The sequence below is a fragment of the Salvelinus namaycush genome, chromosome 12 (assembly GCF_016432855.1).
Source record: "Salvelinus namaycush isolate Seneca chromosome 12, SaNama_1.0, whole genome shotgun sequence".
NCBI lineage: Eukaryota > Metazoa > Chordata > Actinopteri > Salmoniformes > Salmonidae > Salvelinus > Salvelinus namaycush.
The window spans coordinates 162,452-184,332 of record NC_052318.1 but is presented as its reverse complement, the minus strand read 5'-3'; the positions used below and the strand labels follow the sequence as shown (position 1 = coordinate 184,332).

The window sequence follows — 21,881 nt, the reverse complement described above, 5'->3', positions numbered from 1 at the left end:
GTGGATAAAGAGTTACTTGTCTAACAGAACACAGAGGGTGTTCTTTAATGGTGTCACGCCCTGACTTTAGTTATATTTGTTTTCTTTATTTTTTGGTTAGGTCAGGGTGTGACAAGGGTGGTTTGTTTAGTTTTTGTATTGTCTAGGTTTTTTGTCTTGTCTAGGGTTTTTGTTTATCTATGGGGATTTTGTATGGTCTGGGGGTTTGTAGGTTTATGGTGGCCTGAGTTGGTTCCCAGGGGTGTGGACTTAGTCCCCTCCTGTACTCCATGTTCACCCACGAATGCGTGTCCAAACACGACTCCAACACCATTATTGAGTTTGCTGGCGACCCAACAGTAGGCCTGATCAACGACAACGATGAGTCAGCACATAGGGAGCAGGTCAGAGAACTGGCAGTGTGGTGCCAGGACAACAACCTCTCCCTCAATGTGAGCAAGACAAAGGAGCTGTTCGTGGACTACAGGAAAAGGCGAGCTGAACAGGCCCCCACTAACGGCCCAGTACATCACTGGGGCCAAGCTTCCTGCCATCCATACCAGGCGGTGTCAGAGGAAAGCCCATAAAATTGTCAGAGACTCCAGTCAACCAAGTCATAGACTGTTTTCTTTGCTACCGCACGGCAATCGGTACCGGAGCGCCAAGTCTAGGACCAATAAGGCTCCTTAACAGCTTCTACCCCCAAACTACATGTACAAATGACCTCTAACCTGTACCACCGCACACTGACTCGGTACCGGTACCCCTTGTATAAAGCCTCGTTATTGTTATGTTATTGTATTACTTTTTAGTATTTTTTACTTTAGTTTATTTGGTAAATATTTTCTTAGCTCTTCTTGAACCGCACTGTTGGTTAAGGGCTTGTAAGTAAGCATTTCACGGTAAAGTCTAACCAAATACTTATTTTCCACCATAATTTGCAAATAAATTCATAAAAAATCCTACAATGTGATTTTCTGGATTTCTTTTTCCTCATTTTGTCTGTCATAGTTGAAGTGTACCTATGATCAAAATTACAGGCCTCTCTCATCTTTTTAAGTGGGAGAACTTGCACAATTGGTGGCTGACTAAATACTTTTTTGCCCCACTGTACTGACTGACGAGGTGACACCAATCTGTGCACCCTGCGTTCTAAAATGCCATACTCCCTAAAAGTCCAACCTCAAAACATAAAAAGAAAAACCAAAAGCCTTTAACACATTCCCTCTTAAAACAACAAATATATCCTGTATCCTCACCACCAACAGAAAACAACTTCCTGTATCCTCACCACCAACAGAAAACAACTTCCTGTATCCTCACCACCAACAGAAAACAACTTCCTGTATCCTCACCACCAACAGAAAACAACTTCCTGTATCCTCACCACCAACAGAAAACAACTTCCTGTATCCTCACCACCAACAGAAAACAACTTCCTGTATCCTCACCACCAACAGAAAACAACTTCCTGTATCCTCACCACCAACAGAAAACAACTTCCTGTATCCTCACCACCAACAGAAAACAACTTCCTGTATCCTCACCACCAACAGAAAACAACTTCCTGTATCCTCACCACCAACAGAAAACAACACTATAAACTCACTGTCAATCATCAAACATAAGACAAAAACAGACACATTAATTTTTCATATCACTTTTTTTTATTTAATATTTTTATATATAGCTGCCGAAAACGAAATGACGTGGGAACAATATTGCTTCAACCAGTGCCTGCCCAGTGGGATGTGTCCAATGCCAATAAAGTGAGTGTGAGAGAGCGAGAGAGAGACAGGAAGAGAGAGAGAGAGAGAGAGAGAGAGAGAGAGAGAGAAGGAGAGAGAGAGAGAGACAGAGAGAGAGAGAGAGAGAGACAGAGAGAGAGAGAGAGAGAGAGAGACAGAGAGAGAGAGAGACAGACAGACAGAGAGAGAGAGAGAGAGAGAGAGAGAGAGAGAGAGAGAGAGAGAGAGAGAGAGAGAGAGAGAGAGAGAGAGAGACAGACAGACAGAGACAGAGAGAGAGAGAGAGAGAGAGAGAGAGAGAGAGAGAGAGAGAGAGAGAGAGAGAGAGAGAAAGTGAGTAATTCTGGTAAAGGCTATAAATTCCTTGATATAAAGTCTTTATAGGGATCAGTCAGACCTACAAACTAGATACACCACTCTAGACACAACCTACAGGAAACTAACACAAGACTAACAAGGCAACATTAGATAACCTTTGAAATTCTGTGACTTTCTGTGAGTATTCCTCTCCAGATTGATATTTCCTTCTTCTACTGTCTCAGGGCGGAATAGTTATCTCTGTATATACGACCTCTTTCTGAAACCTGCCATTAGTTTCTCCATCCTTACTACTGCCTCCTGAGTAATTAGTTACATTGAAATACATCATTTAATCCAGGACATAAAGACAACGTTTACTGTCCAGAGTAGATTGGTAGTCCCATAGGGCGGCGCTCAATTGACCCAGCATCGTCCGGGTTTGGCTGGGGTAGGCCGTCATTGTAAATAAGAATTTGTTCTTAAATGAACTGACTGACGTAGTTTAATACATTTTAACGAGGTAAGGCGGACCTGTCTATGTGAGATTCAACTGTAATCAGTAACCAACAGCCTACAAAATCCCTACTCCTACAATGCTGCTAAACAGTAATCAGATGTACAGCATTACAATACAGTATTCAAATGTTGAGTACTATACAGTATTCAGATGTACAGTACCATACAGATGTACAGTAGTACTATACAGTATTCAGATGTACAGTATTACTATACAGTATTCAGATGTACAGTATTACTATACAGTATTCAGATGTACTGTATTACTATACAGTATTCAGATGTACAGTATTACTATACAGTATTCAGATGTACAGTACTATACAGTATTCAGATGTACAGTATTACTATGCAGTATTCAGATGTACAGTATTACTATACAGTATTCAGATGTACAGTAGTACTATACAGTATTCAGATGTACAGTACTATACAGTATTCAGATGTACATTATTACTGTACAGTATTCAGATGTACAGTGCTATACAGTATTCAGATGTACAGTATTACTATACAGTATTCAGATGTACAGTACTATACAGTATTCAGATGTACATTATTACTATACAGTATTCAGATGTACAGTAGTACTATACAGTATTCAGCTGTACAGTACTATACCGTATTCAGATGTACAGTATTACTATACAGTATTCAGATGTACAGTATTACTATACAGTATTCAGATGTACAGTACTATACAGTATTCAGATGTACAGTACTATACAGTATTCAGATGTACAGTAGTACTATACAGTATTCAGATGCACAGTACTATACAGTATTCAGATGTACAGTATTACTATACAGTATTCAGATGTACAGTAGTACTATACAGTATTCGGATGTACAGTAGTACTATACAGTTTTCAAATGTACAGTTTTAGTATACAGCAGTCAGATGTACAGTAGTACTATACAGTATTCAGATATACAGTTTTACTATTCAGTATTCAGGTGTACAGTATTACAATACAGTTTTCAGATGTACAGTACTATACAGTTTTCAGATGTACAGCACTATACTGTATTCAAATGTACAGTAGTACTATACAGTATTCAGATATACAGTTTTACTATTCAGTATTCAGATGTACAGTACTATACAGTATTTAGATGTACTGTAGTACTATACAGTATTCAGATGTACAGTACTATACAGTATTTAGATGTACTGTAGTACTATACATTTTTCAGATCTACAGTACTATACATTATTCAGATGTACTGTAGTACTACACAGTATTCAGATGTACAGTACTATACAGTATTCAGATGTACTGTAGCACTATAGAGTATTAAGATGTACAGTACTGTACAGTATTCAGATGTACAGTACTATACATTATTCAGTAGGACTGTAGTACTATACAGTATTCAGTAGGACTGTAGTACTATACAGTATTCAGATGTACAGTACTATACCGTATTCAGATGTACTGTAGTACTATACATTATTTAGATGTACTGTAGTACTATACAGTATTTAGATGCACAGTACTATACAGTATTCAGATGTACAGTACTATACAGTATTCCGATATACTGTAGTACCATACAGTATTCAGATGTACTGTAGTACTATACAGTAATCAAATGTACAGTACTATACAGTATACAGATGTACTGTAGTACTATACAGTATTCATATGTACTGTAGTACTATACAGTATTCATATGTACTGTAGTACTATACAGTATTCAGATGTACTGTAGTACTATACATTATTCAGATGTACTGTAGTACTATACAGTATTCATATGTACTGTAGTACTATACAGTATTCAGATGTACAGTACTATACAGTATTCAGATGTACTGTAGTACTATACAGTATTCAGATGTACTACACTATACCATATTCAGATGTACAGTACTATACGGTATTCAGATGTACAGTAGTACTTTGCTGTATTCAGATGTACAGTACTATACAGTATTCAGATGTACAGTACAACACCGTATTTAGATGTACTGTAGTACTATACAGTATTCAGATGTACAGTACTGTACAGTATTCAGATGTACAGTACAATACAGTATTCAGATGTACAGTACTATACAGTGTTCAGATGTACAGTACTATACATTATTCAGATGTACTGTAGTACTACACAGTATTCAGATGTACAGTACTATACAGTATTCAGATGTACTGTAGCACTATACAGTATTCAGATGTACTGTAGTACTATACAGTATTCAGATGTACAGTAGTACTATACAGTATTCAGATGTACAGTACTATACATTATTCAGATGTACTGTAGTACTACACATTATCCAGATGTACAGTACTATACAGTATTCAGATGTACAGTACTATACAGTATTCAGATGGACAACACTATACATTATTCAGATGTACTGTAGTACTACACAGTATTCAGATGTACAGTACTATACAGTTTTCAGATGTACAGCACTATACTGTATTCAAATGTACAGTAGTACTATACAGTATTCAGATATACAGTTTTACTATTCAGTATTCAGATGTACAGTACTATACAGTATTTAGATGTACTGTAGTACTATACAGTATTCAGATGTACAGTACTATACAGTATTTAGATGTACTGTAGTACTATACATTTTTCAGATCTACAGTACTATACATTATTCAGATGTACTGTAGTACTACACAGTATTCAGATGTACAGTACTATACAGTATTCAGATGTACTGTAGCACTATAGAGTATTAAGATGTACAGTACTGTACAGTATTCAGATGTACAGTACTATACATTATTCAGTAGGACTGTAGTACTATACAGAATTCAGTAGGACTGTAGTACTATACAGTATTCAGATGTACAGTACTATACCGTATTCAGATGTACTGTAGTACTATACATTATTCAGATGTACTGTAGTACTATACAGTATTTAGATGCACAGTACTATACAGTATTCAGATGTACAGTACAATACAGTATTCAGATATACTGTAGTACCATACAGTATTCAGATGTACTGTAGTACTATACAGTAATCAAATGTACAGTACTATACAGTATACAGATGTAGAGTAGTACTATACAGTATTCAGATGTAGAGTAGTACTATACAGTATACAGATGTACTGTAGTACTATACAGTATTCATATGTACTGTAGTACTATACAGTATTCATATGTACTGTAGTACTATACAGTATTCAGATGTACTGTAGTACTATACATTATTCAGATGTACTGTAGTACTATACAGTATTCATATGTACTGTAGTACTATACAGTATTCAGATGTACAGTACTACACAGTATTCAGATGTACAGTACTATACAGTATTCAGATGTACTGTAGTACTATACAGTATTCAGATGTACTACACTATACCATATTCAGATGTACAGTACTATACAGTATTCAGATGTACAGTAGTACTTTGCTGTATTCAGATGTACAGTACTATACAGTATTCAGATGTACAGTACAACACCGTATTTAGATGTACTGTAGTACTATAGAGTATTCAGATGTACAGTACTGTACAGTATTCAGATGTACAGTACTATACAGTATTCAGATGTACAGTACTATACAGTGTTCAGATGTACAGTACTATACATTATTCAGATGTACTGTAGTACTACACAGTATTCAGATGTACAGTACTATACAGTATTCAGATGTACTGTAGCACTATACAGTATTCAGATGTACTGTAGTACTATACAGTATTCAGATGTACAGTACTATACATTATTCAGATGTACTGTAGTACTACACATTATCCAGATGTACAGTACTATACAGTATTCAGATGTACAGTACTATACAGTATTCAGATGGACAACACTATACATTATTCAGATGTACTGTAGTACTACACAGTATTCAGATGTACAGTACTATACATTATTCAGACGTACAGTACTATACAGTATTCAGATGTACTGTAGCACTATACAGTATTCAGATGTACAGTACTATACAGTATTCAGATGTACAGTACTATACAGTATTCAGATGTACTGTAGTACTATACAGTATTCAGATGTACTACACTATACCGTATTCAGATGTACAGTACTATTCAGTATTCAGATGTACAGTAGTACTTTGCTGTATTCAGATGTACAGTACTATACAGTATTCAGATGTACAGTACAACACAGTATTTAAATGTACTGTAGTACTATAGAGTATTCAGGTGTACAGTACTGTACAGTATTCAGATGTACAGTACTATACAGTATTCAGATATACAGTACTATACAGTATTCAGATGTACAGTACTATACATTATTCAGATGTACTGTTGTACTACACAGTATTCAGATGTACAGTAGTACTATACAGTATTCAGATGTACAGTACTATACAGTATTCAGATGTACATTATTACTGTACAGTATTCAGATGTACAGTGCTATACAGTATTCAGATGTACAGTATTACTATACAGTATTCAGATGTACAGTACTATACAGTATTCAGATGTACATTATTACTATACAGTATTCAGATGTACAGTAGTACTATACAGTATTCAGCTGTACAGTACTATACCGTATTCAGATGTACAGTATTACTATACAGTATTCAGATGTACAGTATTACTATACAGTATTCAGATGTACAGTACTATACAGTATTCAGATGTACAGTACTATACAGTATTCAGATGTACAGTAGTACTATACAGTATTCAGATGCACAGTACTATACAGTATTCAGATGTACAGTATTACTATACAGTATTCAGATGTACAGTAGTACTATACAGTATTCGGATGTACAGTAGTACTATACAGTTTTCAAATGTACAGTTTTAGTATACAGCAGTCAGATGTACAGTAGTACTATACAGTATTCAGATATACAGTTTTACTATTCAGTATTCAGGTGTACAGTATTACAATACAGTTTTCAGATGTACAGTACTATACAGTTTTCAGATGTACAGCACTATACTGTATTCAAATGTACAGTAGTACTATACAGTATTCAGATATACAGTTTTACTATTCAGTATTCAGATGTACAGTACTATACAGTATTTAGATGTACTGTAGTACTATACAGTATTCAGATGTACAGTACTATACAGTATTTAGATGTACTGTAGTACTATACATTTTTCAGATCTACAGTACTATACATTATTCAGATGTACTGTAGTACTACACAGTATTCAGATGTACAGTACTATACAGTATTCAGATGTACTGTAGCACTATAGAGTATTAAGATGTACAGTACTGTACAGTATTCAGATGTACAGTACTATACATTATTCAGTAGGACTGTAGTACTATACAGTATTCAGTAGGACTGTAGTACTATACAGTATTCAGATGTACAGTACTATACCGTATTCAGATGTACTGTAGTACTATACATTATTTAGATGTACTGTAGTACTATACAGTATTTAGATGCACAGTACTATACAGTATTCAGATGTACAGTACTATACAGTATTCCGATATACTGTAGTACCATACAGTATTCAGATGTACTGTAGTACTATACAGTAATCAAATGTACAGTACTATACAGTATACAGATGTACTGTAGTACTATACAGTATTCATATGTACTGTAGTACTATACAGTATTCATATGTACTGTAGTACTATACAGTATTCAGATGTACTGTAGTACTATACATTATTCAGATGTACTGTAGTACTATACAGTATTCATATGTACTGTAGTACTATACAGTATTCAGATGTACAGTACTACACAGTATTCAGATGTACAGTACTATACAGTATTCAGATGTACTGTAGTACTATACAGTATTCAGATGTACTACACTATACCATATTCAGATGTACAGTACTATACGGTATTCAGATGTACAGTAGTACTTTGCTGTATTCAGATGTACAGTACTATACAGTATTCAGATGTACAGTACAACACCGTATTTAGATGTACTGTAGTACTATACAGTATTCAGATGTACAGTACTGTACAGTATTCAGATGTACAGTACAATACAGTATTCAGATGTACAGTACTATACAGTGTTCAGATGTACAGTACTATACATTATTCAGATGTACTGTAGTACTACACAGTATTCAGATGTACAGTACTATACAGTATTCAGATGTACTGTAGCACTATACAGTATTCAGATGTACTGTAGTACTATACAGTATTCAGATGTACAGTAGTACTATACAGTATTCAGATGTACAGTACTATACATTATTCAGATGTACTGTAGTACTACACATTATCCAGATGTACAGTACTATACAGTATTCAGATGTACAGTACTATACAGTATTCAGATGGACAACACTATACATTATTCAGATGTACTGTAGTACTACACAGTATTCAGATGTACAGTACTATACAGTTTTCAGATGTACAGCACTATACTGTATTCAAATGTACAGTAGTACTATACAGTATTCAGATATACAGTTTTACTATTCAGTATTCAGATGTACAGTACTATACAGTATTTAGATGTACTGTAGTACTATACAGTATTCAGATGTACAGTACTATACAGTATTTAGATGTACTGTAGTACTATACATTTTTCAGATCTACAGTACTATACATTATTCAGATGTACTGTAGTACTACACAGTATTCAGATGTACAGTACTATACAGTATTCAGATGTACTGTAGCACTATAGAGTATTAAGATGTACAGTACTGTACAGTATTCAGATGTACAGTACTATACATTATTCAGTAGGACTGTAGTACTATACAGAATTCAGTAGGACTGTAGTACTATACAGTATTCAGATGTACAGTACTATACCGTATTCAGATGTACTGTAGTACTATACATTATTCAGATGTACTGTAGTACTATACAGTATTTAGATGCACAGTACTATACAGTATTCAGATGTACAGTACAATACAGTATTCAGATATACTGTAGTACCATACAGTATTCAGATGTACTGTAGTACTATACAGTAATCAAATGTACAGTACTATACAGTATACAGATGTAGAGTAGTACTATACAGTATTCAGATGTAGAGTAGTACTATACAGTATACAGATGTACTGTAGTACTATACAGTATTCATATGTACTGTAGTACTATACAGTATTCATATGTACTGTAGTACTATACAGTATTCAGATGTACTGTAGTACTATACATTATTCAGATGTACTGTAGTACTATACAGTATTCATATGTACTGTAGTACTATACAGTATTCAGATGTACAGTACTACACAGTATTCAGATGTACAGTACTATACAGTATTCAGATGTACTGTAGTACTATACAGTATTCAGATGTACTACACTATACCATATTCAGATGTACAGTACTATACAGTATTCAGATGTACAGTAGTACTTTGCTGTATTCAGATGTACAGTACTATACAGTATTCAGATGTACAGTACAACACCGTATTTAGATGTACTGTAGTACTATAGAGTATTCAGATGTACAGTACTGTACAGTATTCAGATGTACAGTACTATACAGTATTCAGATGTACAGTACTATACAGTGTTCAGATGTACAGTACTATACATTATTCAGATGTACTGTAGTACTACACAGTATTCAGATGTACAGTACTATACAGTATTCAGATGTACTGTAGCACTATACAGTATTCAGATGTACTGTAGTACTATACAGTATTCAGATGTACAGTACTATACATTATTCAGATGTACTGTAGTACTACACATTATCCAGATGTACAGTACTATACAGTATTCAGATGTACAGTACTATACAGTATTCAGATGGACAACACTATACATTATTCAGATGTACTGTAGTACTACACAGTATTCAGATGTACAGTACTATACATTATTCAGACGTACAGTACTATACAGTATTCAGATGTACTGTAGCACTATACAGTATTCAGATGTACAGTACTATACAGTATTCAGATGTACAGTACTATACAGTATTCAGATGTACTGTAGTACTATACAGTATTCAGATGTACTACACTATACCGTATTCAGATGTACAGTACTATTCAGTATTCAGATGTACAGTAGTACTTTGCTGTATTCAGATGTACAGTACTATACAGTATTCAGATGTACAGTACAACACAGTATTTAAATGTACTGTAGTACTATAGAGTATTCAGGTGTACAGTACTGTACAGTATTCAGATGTACAGTACTATACAGTATTCAGATATACAGTACTATACAGTATTCAGATGTACAGTACTATACATTATTCAGATGTACTGTTGTACTACACAGTATTCAGATGTACAGTACTATACAGTATTCATATGTACTGTAGCACTATACAGTATTCAGATGTACTGTAGTACTATACAGTATTCAGATGTACAGTACTATACATTATTCAGATGTACTGTAGTACTATACAGTATTCAGATGTACTGCACTATACCGTATTCAGATGTACAATACTATACAGTATTCAGATGTACAGTAGTACTTTACTGTATTCAGATGTACAGTACTATACATTATTCAGATGTACAGTACTATACATTATTCAGATGTACTGTAGTACTATACAGTATTCAGATGTACTGTAGTACTATACATTATTCAGATGTACTGTAGTACTATACAGTATTCAGATGTACAGTACTATACAGTATTCAGTTGTACTGTAGTACTATACAGTATTCATATGTACAGTACTATACAGTATTTAGATGTACTGTAGTACTATACAGTATTCAGATGTACTGTACTATACAGTATTCAGATGTACTGTAGTACTATACAGTATTCAGATGTACAGTACTATACAGTATTCAGATGTACAGTACTATACAGTATTTAGATGTACTGTAGTACTATACAGTATTCAGATGTACTGTACTATACAGTATTCAAATGTACTGTAGCACTATACAGTATTCAGATGTACAGTACTATACAGTATTCAGATGTACTGTAGTACTATACAGTATTCAGATGTACTGTAGTACTATACAGTATTCAGATGTACTGTAGTACTATACAGTATTCATATGTACAGTACTATACAGTATTTAGATGTACTGTAGTACTATACAGTATTCAGATGTACTGTACTATACAGTATTCAAATGTACTGTAGCACTATACAGTATTCAGATGTACAGTACTATACAGTATTCAGATGTACTGTACTATACAGTATTCAGATGTACTCTAGTGCTATACAGTATTCAGATGTACTGTAGTACTATACAGGCTGTGTCTGTTTAAACGTCCAGCTATTCAGTTTATATTCTCTTTTAACAAGTGGTGGTCCCTGCCCAGAGTCCGTCTGTGTCTGTAAACTCCCAGCCCACAGTTTCTCTCTGATAGAATGACCACTGTGTTCTGTCCTCTCTCCCCAGGCGGTGTGGGTTTCTGGGTAAGATGATGATGTCAGTGAAAGCCAGTGTGTTCTTGCTGGTGCTCTACTTTACCACACAGATCTCAGGTGAGACTGACCTCTGACCTCTAATCTTTCACCCCTGACCTTTCAACATCTGACCCTTGACCTCTCACCTCTCCACCTCTCACCGCTCCAAACTCTCTTCTTTCCCTTTTATCATTCACCTCTCAGCCTCAGGTGACTCTACACTCTACACCTCAGTCATAACCCTCTCCCTCCCCCCTCTCTCTCCTCTTCCCTCCGTCCATCCCTCCCTTCCGCTCTCCCTCCCTCTCTCTCCTCTTCCCTCCGTCAATCCCTCCCTTCCCCTCTCCCTCCCCCCTCTCTCTCCTCGTCCCTCCATCCCTCCCTTCCCCTCTCCCTCCCTCTCTCTCCTCTTCCCTCCATCTATCCCTCCCTACCTGCCCCTCTCTCTCCCTTCACCTCCCCCTCCCCCTCCATCTCTCCCTCCATCTGACCCCCCCCTCCATCCCTCCCTCCCCCTTCCCCTCTGTCCATCCTTCTCTTTCCCTCCCTCCCGCCCCCTCTCCCTCCCTCCCTCCCCCTCTTCCCCCTCTCTCCCCTCCCTCCCCAGGGTTAGAGGTGAAGTCAGTTCCAGAAGTCAGTGGAGGCTTTGTCCACACAGAGCTGGAGAAGACAGTGTCTCTGACCTGTCTGTCTGAGCCCCAGGAGGAAGAGCTGGTGTGGCTGAGGAACGGTCAGCTGGTCAGCATTGCAGCGGGCAACACCTGGGGCAGCAGCAGGCTCTGTGTCACGCCCGTAACCCACCTCGACCACGCCGCCATCTTTACCTGCCAGATGAAGAACAATGCCAGCGTCAACGCCTCAGTCCAGCTGGAGGTCACCTGTATGTCTCTCTCTCTCACACACTCACTCACACACACACACACACACAGTAGCACACACACACACACACACACACACACACACACACACACACACACACACACACACACACACACACACACACACACACACACACACACACACACACACACACACACACACACACACACACACACACACACACATAAAGTTCTCCATGGTCACCGTCCAACTATCTCAATAGCTAATAACTTTATCTGAGCCACATCCCTTCCCTTTTGACGTCTGCATTTTAAACTCTAACCATTGACCCGTTGTTGCCACTGACCTCTAACCTGTGCTCCCTAGACGCCCCGTTGCACTCTGGGAAGGAGGAGGTGTCGGTGGAGCAGACTAGGGAGCTGGAATTGTCATGTGACGTCTTTGCCAATCCCCCCGTCGTGGTGTCATGGCAACAGCACGGAGACCCCATCCACCTATCAGAGGGCAGCTTCCTACTGTCCAACGACGGCGTTAAGTCTCGTCTGAAGGTGGGCCGGGTGGACAGGGCAGTACACCAAGGTCCCTACAGCTGTGTGACGTCATCGCCCATTTACCCAAATCGCACCAAATCTTTTGAAGTCACTGTCACAGGTCAGGGAAGAGACACGCTCCCACAATGCAACACACTTACTTCTCTGCATTTACCGCAGACCTGAATTCCTTTCTTTCTCTCCTGATGTCCTCTCATCATGTTTTCTCCTCTCCTCTCCTCTCCTCTCCTCTCCTCTCCTCTCCTCTCCTCTCCTCTCCTCTCCTCTCCTCTCCTCTCCTCTCCTCTCCTCCCATCTGCCTCTCCTCTCCTCTCCTCTCCTCTCCTCTCCTCTCCTCTCCTCTCCTCTCCTCTCCTCTCCTCTCCTCTCCTCTCCTCTCCTCTCCTCTCCTCTCCTCTCCTCTCCTCTCCTCTCCTCTCCTCTCCTCCCATCTGCCTCTCCTCTCTCCAGACAAGACCCTTCAGTTCCAGACAGACCTGATCTTTCCCATGGTAGCAGGCCTGGTGGTGATAGGCTGTACCATATTGCTCGCCATCGTCTCTCGCTGGAGGTGGATCACACAGGTGTTTGTTTTACTGTCCTTGTGGGAACCAAACAATTGATTTACATTCAAAATTCGATTTTCCCTAACGCTAAACCTAATCCTAACCTTAACCCCAAATGCCAAACCCTAACCCAAACTGTAACCTTAACCCAAACATAAAATAACCTTTTTCCTTATGGGGACTGGTGAAATGTCGTCACATGTCCAAATTGTTCTTGTGTTTACTATCCCTGTGAGGACATCTGGTACCGACAAGAAGACCAAAACACAAACACACAGAGACAAGGATAACCTCACACCCCACTTCCTGACACTCTGATTCTGTTTCCTGTTTCCTCACAGTGCTGCAAGTAGGAGGATCTGAGCCCGCCACACCTCCGACCACAGCCAATAAGATCAGAGAATATGGCCACGAATCCACTCCATTGGACAGAGGGAAACCATGAGGGGTTCTATCCTGATGAATAGCTGTTGGGATGTACTGTATGACTGATTTCATTGATATAATCTATTGGATTTGTGATATAAAAATATTGTATTTCTACTTCAAATTAAAGAGAATCTCATTCATATATTTAACCCAGTCTGTTCGATATGATACTGTGTTGTTGATGTGCTGTCTTTGGATAGTTGTGGAGGGGCCAGAGTGGTGCTCTGTAGGGGCTAGAGTGGTGCTCTGGAGGGGCTAGAGTGGTGCTCTGTAGGGGCTAGAGTGGTGCTCTGGAGGGGCTAGAGTGGTGCTCTGTAGGGGCTAGAGTGGTGCTCTGGTGGGGCCAGAGTGGTGCTCTGTAGTGGCTAGAATGGTGCTCTGGAGGGGCTAGAGTGGTGCTCTGTAGGGGCTAGAGTGGTGCTCTGGAGGGGCTAGAGTGGTGCTCTGTAGTGGCTAGAGTGGTGCTCTGTAGTGGCTAGAGTGGTGCTCTGGAGGGGCTAGAGTGGTGCTCTGGTGGGGCTAGAGTGGTGCTCTGGAGGGGCTAGAGTGGTGCTCTGTAGGGGCTAGAGTGGTGCTCTGGAGGGGCCAGAGTGGTGCTCTGTAGTGGCCAGAGTGGTGCTCTGGTGGGTCTAGAGTGGTGCTCTGTAGTGGCTAGAGTGGTGCTCTGTAGTGGCTAGAGTGGTGCTCTGTAGTGACTAGAGTGGTGCTCTGGTGGGTCCAGAGTGGTGCTCTGTAGGGGCTAGAGTGGTGCTCTGTAGGGGCTAGAGTGATGCTCTATAGTGGCTAGAGTGGTGCTCTGTAGGGGCTAGAGTGGTGCTCTGTAGGGGCTAGAGTGGTGCTCTGTAGGGGCTAGAGTGGTGCTCTGGTGGGGCTAGAGTGGTGCTCTGGTGGGGCCAGAGTGGTGCTCTGTATCCAGTTTTTTTTTGTACCAGGGTAGATAGGACTGGGGTACAGCATCCAGGGTTATTTGTACCAGGGTAGATGGGACTGGGGTACAGCATCCAGGGTTATTTGTACCAGGGTAGATATGACTGGGGTACAGCATCCAGGGTTATTTGTTCCAGGGTAGATATGACTGAGGTGGTGAATTAGGTGCTGATCTATGGTGAAGTATTGTGTGGTTTCTCCGTGTTCCAGGCTAGCAAGGCTGAACTGTATTGTGTGGTTTCTCTGTGTTCCAGGCTAGCAAGGCTGAACTGTATTGTGAGGTTTCTCTGTGTTCCAGGCTAGCAAGGCTGAACTGTATTGTGTGGTTTCTCCGTGTTCCAGGCTAGCAAGGCTGAACTGTGACCTCTGAGTCAGACAGGCAGTGTTCTTCTTGTCACCATTTCATTTGTCTTGGGGTTGCTCGTTAAAATACTGTTAAACATTTACTGCCACTGAGCCAAAGGGACAGGGACATACGTGCACACACACACACACGCACGCACGCACACACACACACACACACACACACACACACACACACACACACACACACACACACACACACACACACACACACACACACACACACACACACACACACACACACACACACCTCTCATATAAAAGGTTATTGCAGGATCAAGGACGTGGCTGGTTGAGAACTCTGTAAAATAACACATTTATTGGGTTCACATAAAACAACGTCAAATCTGTTAGTTTGATAATAAACGGCTGGGTTCCAACATGTAAGGACTGGGTGTCGGAGTGCGAAGTCAAGCGCAGGAAACAGCAGGTGCAATAACAAATGTTCTTTAATGAACACTGAGAAACTAGGCCACCCTTCTATGCACTGGGTGTTCTCATAAAACAACCCCAGACACGGGGGGGAACGAAAACAGTCCAGTAACAATGTAGATCGAAAACAAACACCACTCTTACCAACTAACAATTCCGCACAAAGAAACGGGCGGGCCGGCTGACTGATAAGCCCAACTAATTACAAACCTAATACAAAACAGGTGTAACCAATAAACACATAAGGAGGGGGAGAAAAGGATCAGTGGCAGCTAATAGGCCGGTGACGACGACCGCCGAGCGCCACCCGAACGGGAAGGAGAGCCTGCCTCGGTCGGAGTCGTGACACAACATGTACGTAGGTTGCTGAGACGTCAGACACGCGATTTAAAACCATAATTTCTCTGATAAGTGACCCATAACGCCCTGGAAGGGTCTATTGTATTATCAGTTGTACTGGGAGGCTTGTTGTATTTTATAATCAAATATTTTAGGTTAATTTATGGGGAAACAGTTGGAAGGCAGATATAACATCAAGCAGCCATTTTTAAATCAATATCTAATCCTTTCTGGAGAACAACGAAGCGGCATACTGTAATAGATTTCCATTAAAAAAGGGAAGAAAATGCATTTTAGCAACAAAAAAAAATATTTCTCAAGAAGGAATTTAGCTAGGACTATCTGTGAATGGTGTGAGTGGGGAGGGGGAAACCCGAAAACTAGTTCTTATTGGCTTAGAGGTTTGGAACTGTCTTTCTTATTGGTCTATTAACTATTATACCTCATGGTGATGTCACCAGGCAGGTCAAAACTCTATCCCACCAAAACAGGCTGAAATTTCAGGCGGTCTTTTCAATAAGTACACAATGCAGAGGATGTTAAAGAAAATATATTGAACGTTTTATTCCAAAACAATCACACGGTTTAAATTACAATGCCTTCAGAAAGTCTTCCCCTTGACTTTTTACACATTGTGTTGTGTTACAAAGTGGGATTAAAATGGGTTTAATTGTAATTTTGTTTGTCAACGAGAAAGAAACATTCTAAACACTAAACATACAGAACCAGTCAACAGTTTGGACACACCTACTCATTCAAGGGTTTTTCTTTATTTTTACTATTTTCTACATTGTAGAATAATAGTGAAGACATCAAAACTATGAAATAACACATATGGAATCATGTAGTAACCAAAACAGTGTTAAACAAATCAAAATATATTTGAGATTCTTCAAAGTAGCCACCCTTTGACTTGATGACAGCTTTGCACAGTCTTGGCATTCTCTCAACCAGCTTGATGAAGTAGTCACCCGGAATGCATTTCAATTAACAGGTGTGCCTTGTTAAAGTTAATTTGTGGAATTTCGTTGCTTCTTAACCCTTGTGTGGTGTTTGGGTCGGTGGGACCCATTTTGAATGTTTACTAAAAGAAAAATGATACAGTTAATTCTTTTTTCAACCTGAGACTCATTGGCCTTGGCTCGTTTTCTGTGAAGTACATGTAAAAGAACACATTTTCATTGAGTGCACACTGTTTACTCCCCTACACATTAATATTACATATGTGGTGTTCTGGTCCACTGGACCCCCCTACACATTAATATTACATATGTGGTGTTCTGGTCCACTGGACCACCCTACACATTAATATTACATATGTGGTGTTCTGGTCCACTGGACCCCCCTACACATTAATATTACATATGTGGTGTTCTGGTCCACTGGACCACCCTACACATTAATATTACATATGTGGTGTTCTGGTCCACTGGACCTCCCCTACACATTAATATTACATATGTGGTGTTCTGGTCCACTGGACCCCCCTACACATTAATATTACATATGTGGTGTTCTGGTCCACTGGACCCCCCTACACATTAATGTGGTGTTCTGGTCCACTGGACCCCCCCTACACATTAATATTACATATGTGGTGTTCTGGTCCACTGGACCCCCCTACACATTAATGTGGTGTTCTGGTCCACTGGACCCCCCCTACACATTAATATTACATATGTGGTGTTCTGGTCCACTGGACCCCCCTACACATTAATATTACATATGTGGTGTTCTGGTCCACTGGACCCCCCTACACATTAATATTACATATGTGGTGTTCTGGTCCACTGGACCCCCTACACATTCATATTACATATGTGGTGTTCTGGTCCACTGGACCCCCCTACACATTAATGTGGTGTTCTGGTCCACTGGACCCCCCCTACACATTAATATTACATATGTGGTGTTCTGGTCCACTGGACCACCCCTACACATTAATATTACATATGTGGTGTTCTGGTCCACTGGACCCCCCCTACACATTAATATTACATATGTGGTGTTCTGGTCCACTGGACCCCCCCTACACATTAATATTACATATGTGGTGTTCTGGTCCACTGTGGTGTTCTGGTCCACTGGACCCCCCTACACATTAATGTGGTGTTCTGGTCCACTGGACCCCCCTACACATTCATATTACATATGTGGTGTTCTGGTCCACTGTGGTGTTCTGGTCCACTGGACCCCCCTACACATTAATGTGGTGTTCTGGTCCACTGTGGTGTTCTGGTCCACTGGACCCTAGGGTAATAAAAGTGTGGGAAAGTGTGTTTGCTGTGTGCCTTCACGCTGTCTTCCTCCTCCCTTGTCACATGGGATGATGCTGGAGAGACGAAGCAGGTTCGGGGAGTCAAACATTTAATTTACTTCTACTACTACTATACTAATACTACTATTAATACTATACTGCTATAATGTTACTGTAGTCCGTATGCAAAGTGTCAAATGGGATGACGCTGGAGAGACAAAGCAGGTTCGGAGAGTCAAACATTTAATAAGGAACGGACATGGAACGACACAGGAAACGGACATGGAACGAGACAGGAAACGGACATGGAACGAGACAGGAAACGGACATGGAACGAGACAGGAAACGGACATGGAACGAGACAGGAAACGGACATGGAACGACACAGGAAACGGACATGGAACGAGACAGGAAACGGACATGGAACGAGACAGGAAACGGACATGGAACGAGACAGGAAACGGACATGGAACGAGACAGGAAACGGACATGGAACGAGACAGGAACAGCGTCAGCAAACAGGTAACACAGACAAAAAACAAGTAGTGCAGCAGCAGGGATCAGAGCAGGGAACTGACAAATATATGGGAGGAAATAAACTGAGTCCAGGTGAGTCCAATATCGCTGATGCGCGTGACGAGGGAAGGCAGGTGTGCGTAATGGATGATAGGAGTGAGTGATGCAGGGCAGCCTGGCGCCCTCAAGCGCCAGAGGAGGGAAGAGCGGGAGCAGACGCGACACCTAAAACCCCAAACAGCAAGCAATGCAGGTGTAGAAGCACGGTGGCTAAGGAAAAACTCCCTAGAAAGGCCAAAACCTAGGAAGAAACCTAGAGAGGAACCAGGCTATGAGGGGTGGCCAGTCCTCTTCTGGCTGTGCCGGGTGGAGATTATAACAGAACATGGCCAAGATGTTCAAATGTTCATAAATGACCAGCAGGGTCAAATAATAATAATCACAGTAGTTGTCGAGGGTGCAACAGGTCAGCACAAAGACATATCTCTAATAATAATACAACTTTTTTTGTATAGTTTAAGGTGTCTTAAAATTCAAAATCAAATAGGAAAATGATCCTTGGTATGAACTTCTTAAAACAATTCCATGTACTATAGTTTAGTAGTATTTTTAAAAACGAGCCATAGAAAGTTGGTTGCAATTTCAGTTTAATCCACCAGAAAAGACAGAACAAATTTTACAACAAATATTATGGTTAAACTGAAATAGCATAAATCGATAAAGATAAATAATTGTAAATTATATAATAAATAGGACTGTTAGAGTTATGTCACACATGCAGCTAACAAAAGTATATGGAAATGTCTGCTCTAAACAAAATTACTACCAACAAATTGCAGCATTACTGCAAAAATGGAAGAGGCAAGTAGAAGGGGGAGAAAGTAAGGAACTTGTCTGTCAGACATTAAAGAACATAAATGGTTAAAGAAAATTGTGATTAATAAAAAGTTTCATTTAAGGACCCAGACGTTTTTCAACATACAATTATTAAACAAAATTCTAGCAACCAAATGAATGTTATATGTCACATCCTGATCTGTTTCACCTGTCTTTGTGCTTGTCTCCACCCCCCTCCAGGTGTCTCCCATCTGCCCCATTATCCCCTGTGTATTTATACGCATGTTATCTGTTTGCCTGTTGCCAGTTCGTTTTGTTCGTCAAACCTACCAGTGGTTTCCCCTCCTGTCGTTTTCTAGTTCCTGTTTTCTAGTTGAGCCTGCCTTCCGTTCTGTACCTTGTCACACCACCCTGGATAACTGACCTCTGCCTGCCCTTGACCTGTTGTTTTGCCTGCCCCTGTTTTTAGTCATAAACTTTTGTTAATTCGACACTGTCTGCATCTGGGTCTTCTCCTGAAACGTGATATGGGGGATACACGCTAAATTACTTCTATGCTCGCTTTGAGGCAAGCGACACTGAAGATGCATGAGAGCACCAGCTGTTCCGGACGACTGTGTGATCACCCTCTTTGTAGCCGATGTCAGTTAAGACCTTTAAACAGGTCAACATTCACAAGGCCGCAGGGCCAGACGGATTACCAGGACGTGTACTCCGAGCATGCGCTGAACAACTGGCAAGTGTCTTCACTGATGTTTTCAACCTCTCCCTGGCTGAGTCTGTAGTACCAACATATTTCAAGCAGACCACCATAGTCCCTGTGCCCAAGAACACGAAGGCAACCTGCCTAAATGATTACCGCCCTTTAGCACTCATGTCCAGAATCACTGAAGTGCTTTGAAAGGCTGGTCATGGCTCACACCATCATCCCGGAACCCCTAGACCCACTCCAACTGATCCAAAAATGACGCATTCTCAATCGCACTCCACACTGCCCTTTCCAACCTGGACAAAAATAACCCCTACGTAAGAATGCTGTTCATTGACTACAGCTCAGCGTTCAACACCATAGTGCCCACAAAGCTCATCACTTCTCTAAGTACCCTGGGACTAAACACCTCCCTCTGCAACTGGATCCTGGACTTTCTGACGGGCCGCCCCCAGGTGGTAAGTGTAGGCAACAACACATCGCCACGCTGATCCTCAACACTAAGGCCCCTGAAGAGGTGAGTGCTTAGTCCCCTCCTGTACTCCATGTTCACTCATGACTGCACGGCCAGGCAAGACTCCAACACCATCATTAAGTTTACAGATGACACAACGGTGGTAGGCCTGATCACTGACAACAATTAGACAGCCTACAGGGAGGAGGTCAGAGACCTGGCAGTGTGTTACCAGGACAACAATCTCTCCCTCAGTGTTATTATGACAAAGTAGATGTTTGTGGACTACAGGAAAAGGAGGGCCGAGCACGCCCGCATTTTCATCGACGGGACAATAGTGGAGCAGGTTGACAGCTTCAAGTTCCTTGGTGTCCACATCACCAACAAACTATCACGGTCTAAACACACCAAGACAGTCGTGAAGAGGGTACGACAACGCCTATTCCCCCTCCGGAGACTGAAAAGATTTGGCATGGGTCCTCAGATCCTCAAAAATTTCTACAGTTCTACAGCTGTACCATCAAGAGCATCCCGATGGGTTGCATCACCACCTGTCATGGCAACTGCTCAGCCTCCGACCGCAAGGCTCTACAGAGGTTTCCTGCTACCGCACAGGGCGGTACCGGAGCACCAAGTCTTGGTCCAAAAGACTTCTTAACAGCTTCTACCCCCAAGCCATAAGACTGCTGAACAGCTAATCAAATGGCTACCTGGACAATTTGCATTGATCCTTTTTTAACGCTGCTGCTACTCACTGTTTATTATCTATGAACAGTCACTTTACCCCTACCTACATGTACATATGACCTCAATTACC

General features: G+C 40.4%; 1 protein-coding gene across 1 annotated transcript; it reads left to right on the top strand.

The window, feature by feature from the left end:
• The first annotated feature begins 269 nt into the window (after window positions 1-269).
• Window positions 270-14,154, top strand: tmigd1 (transmembrane and immunoglobulin domain containing 1). Its single transcript, XM_039004927.1, has 6 exons — window positions 270-403; window positions 11,858-11,943; window positions 12,473-12,745; window positions 13,072-13,356; window positions 13,707-13,819; window positions 14,143-14,154. Exons 1-6 carry the CDS (start codon window positions 270-272, stop codon window positions 14,152-14,154), a joined length of 903 nt encoding a protein of 300 aa, XP_038860855.1.
• The last annotated feature ends 7,727 nt before the right edge of the window (window positions 14,155-21,881 follow it).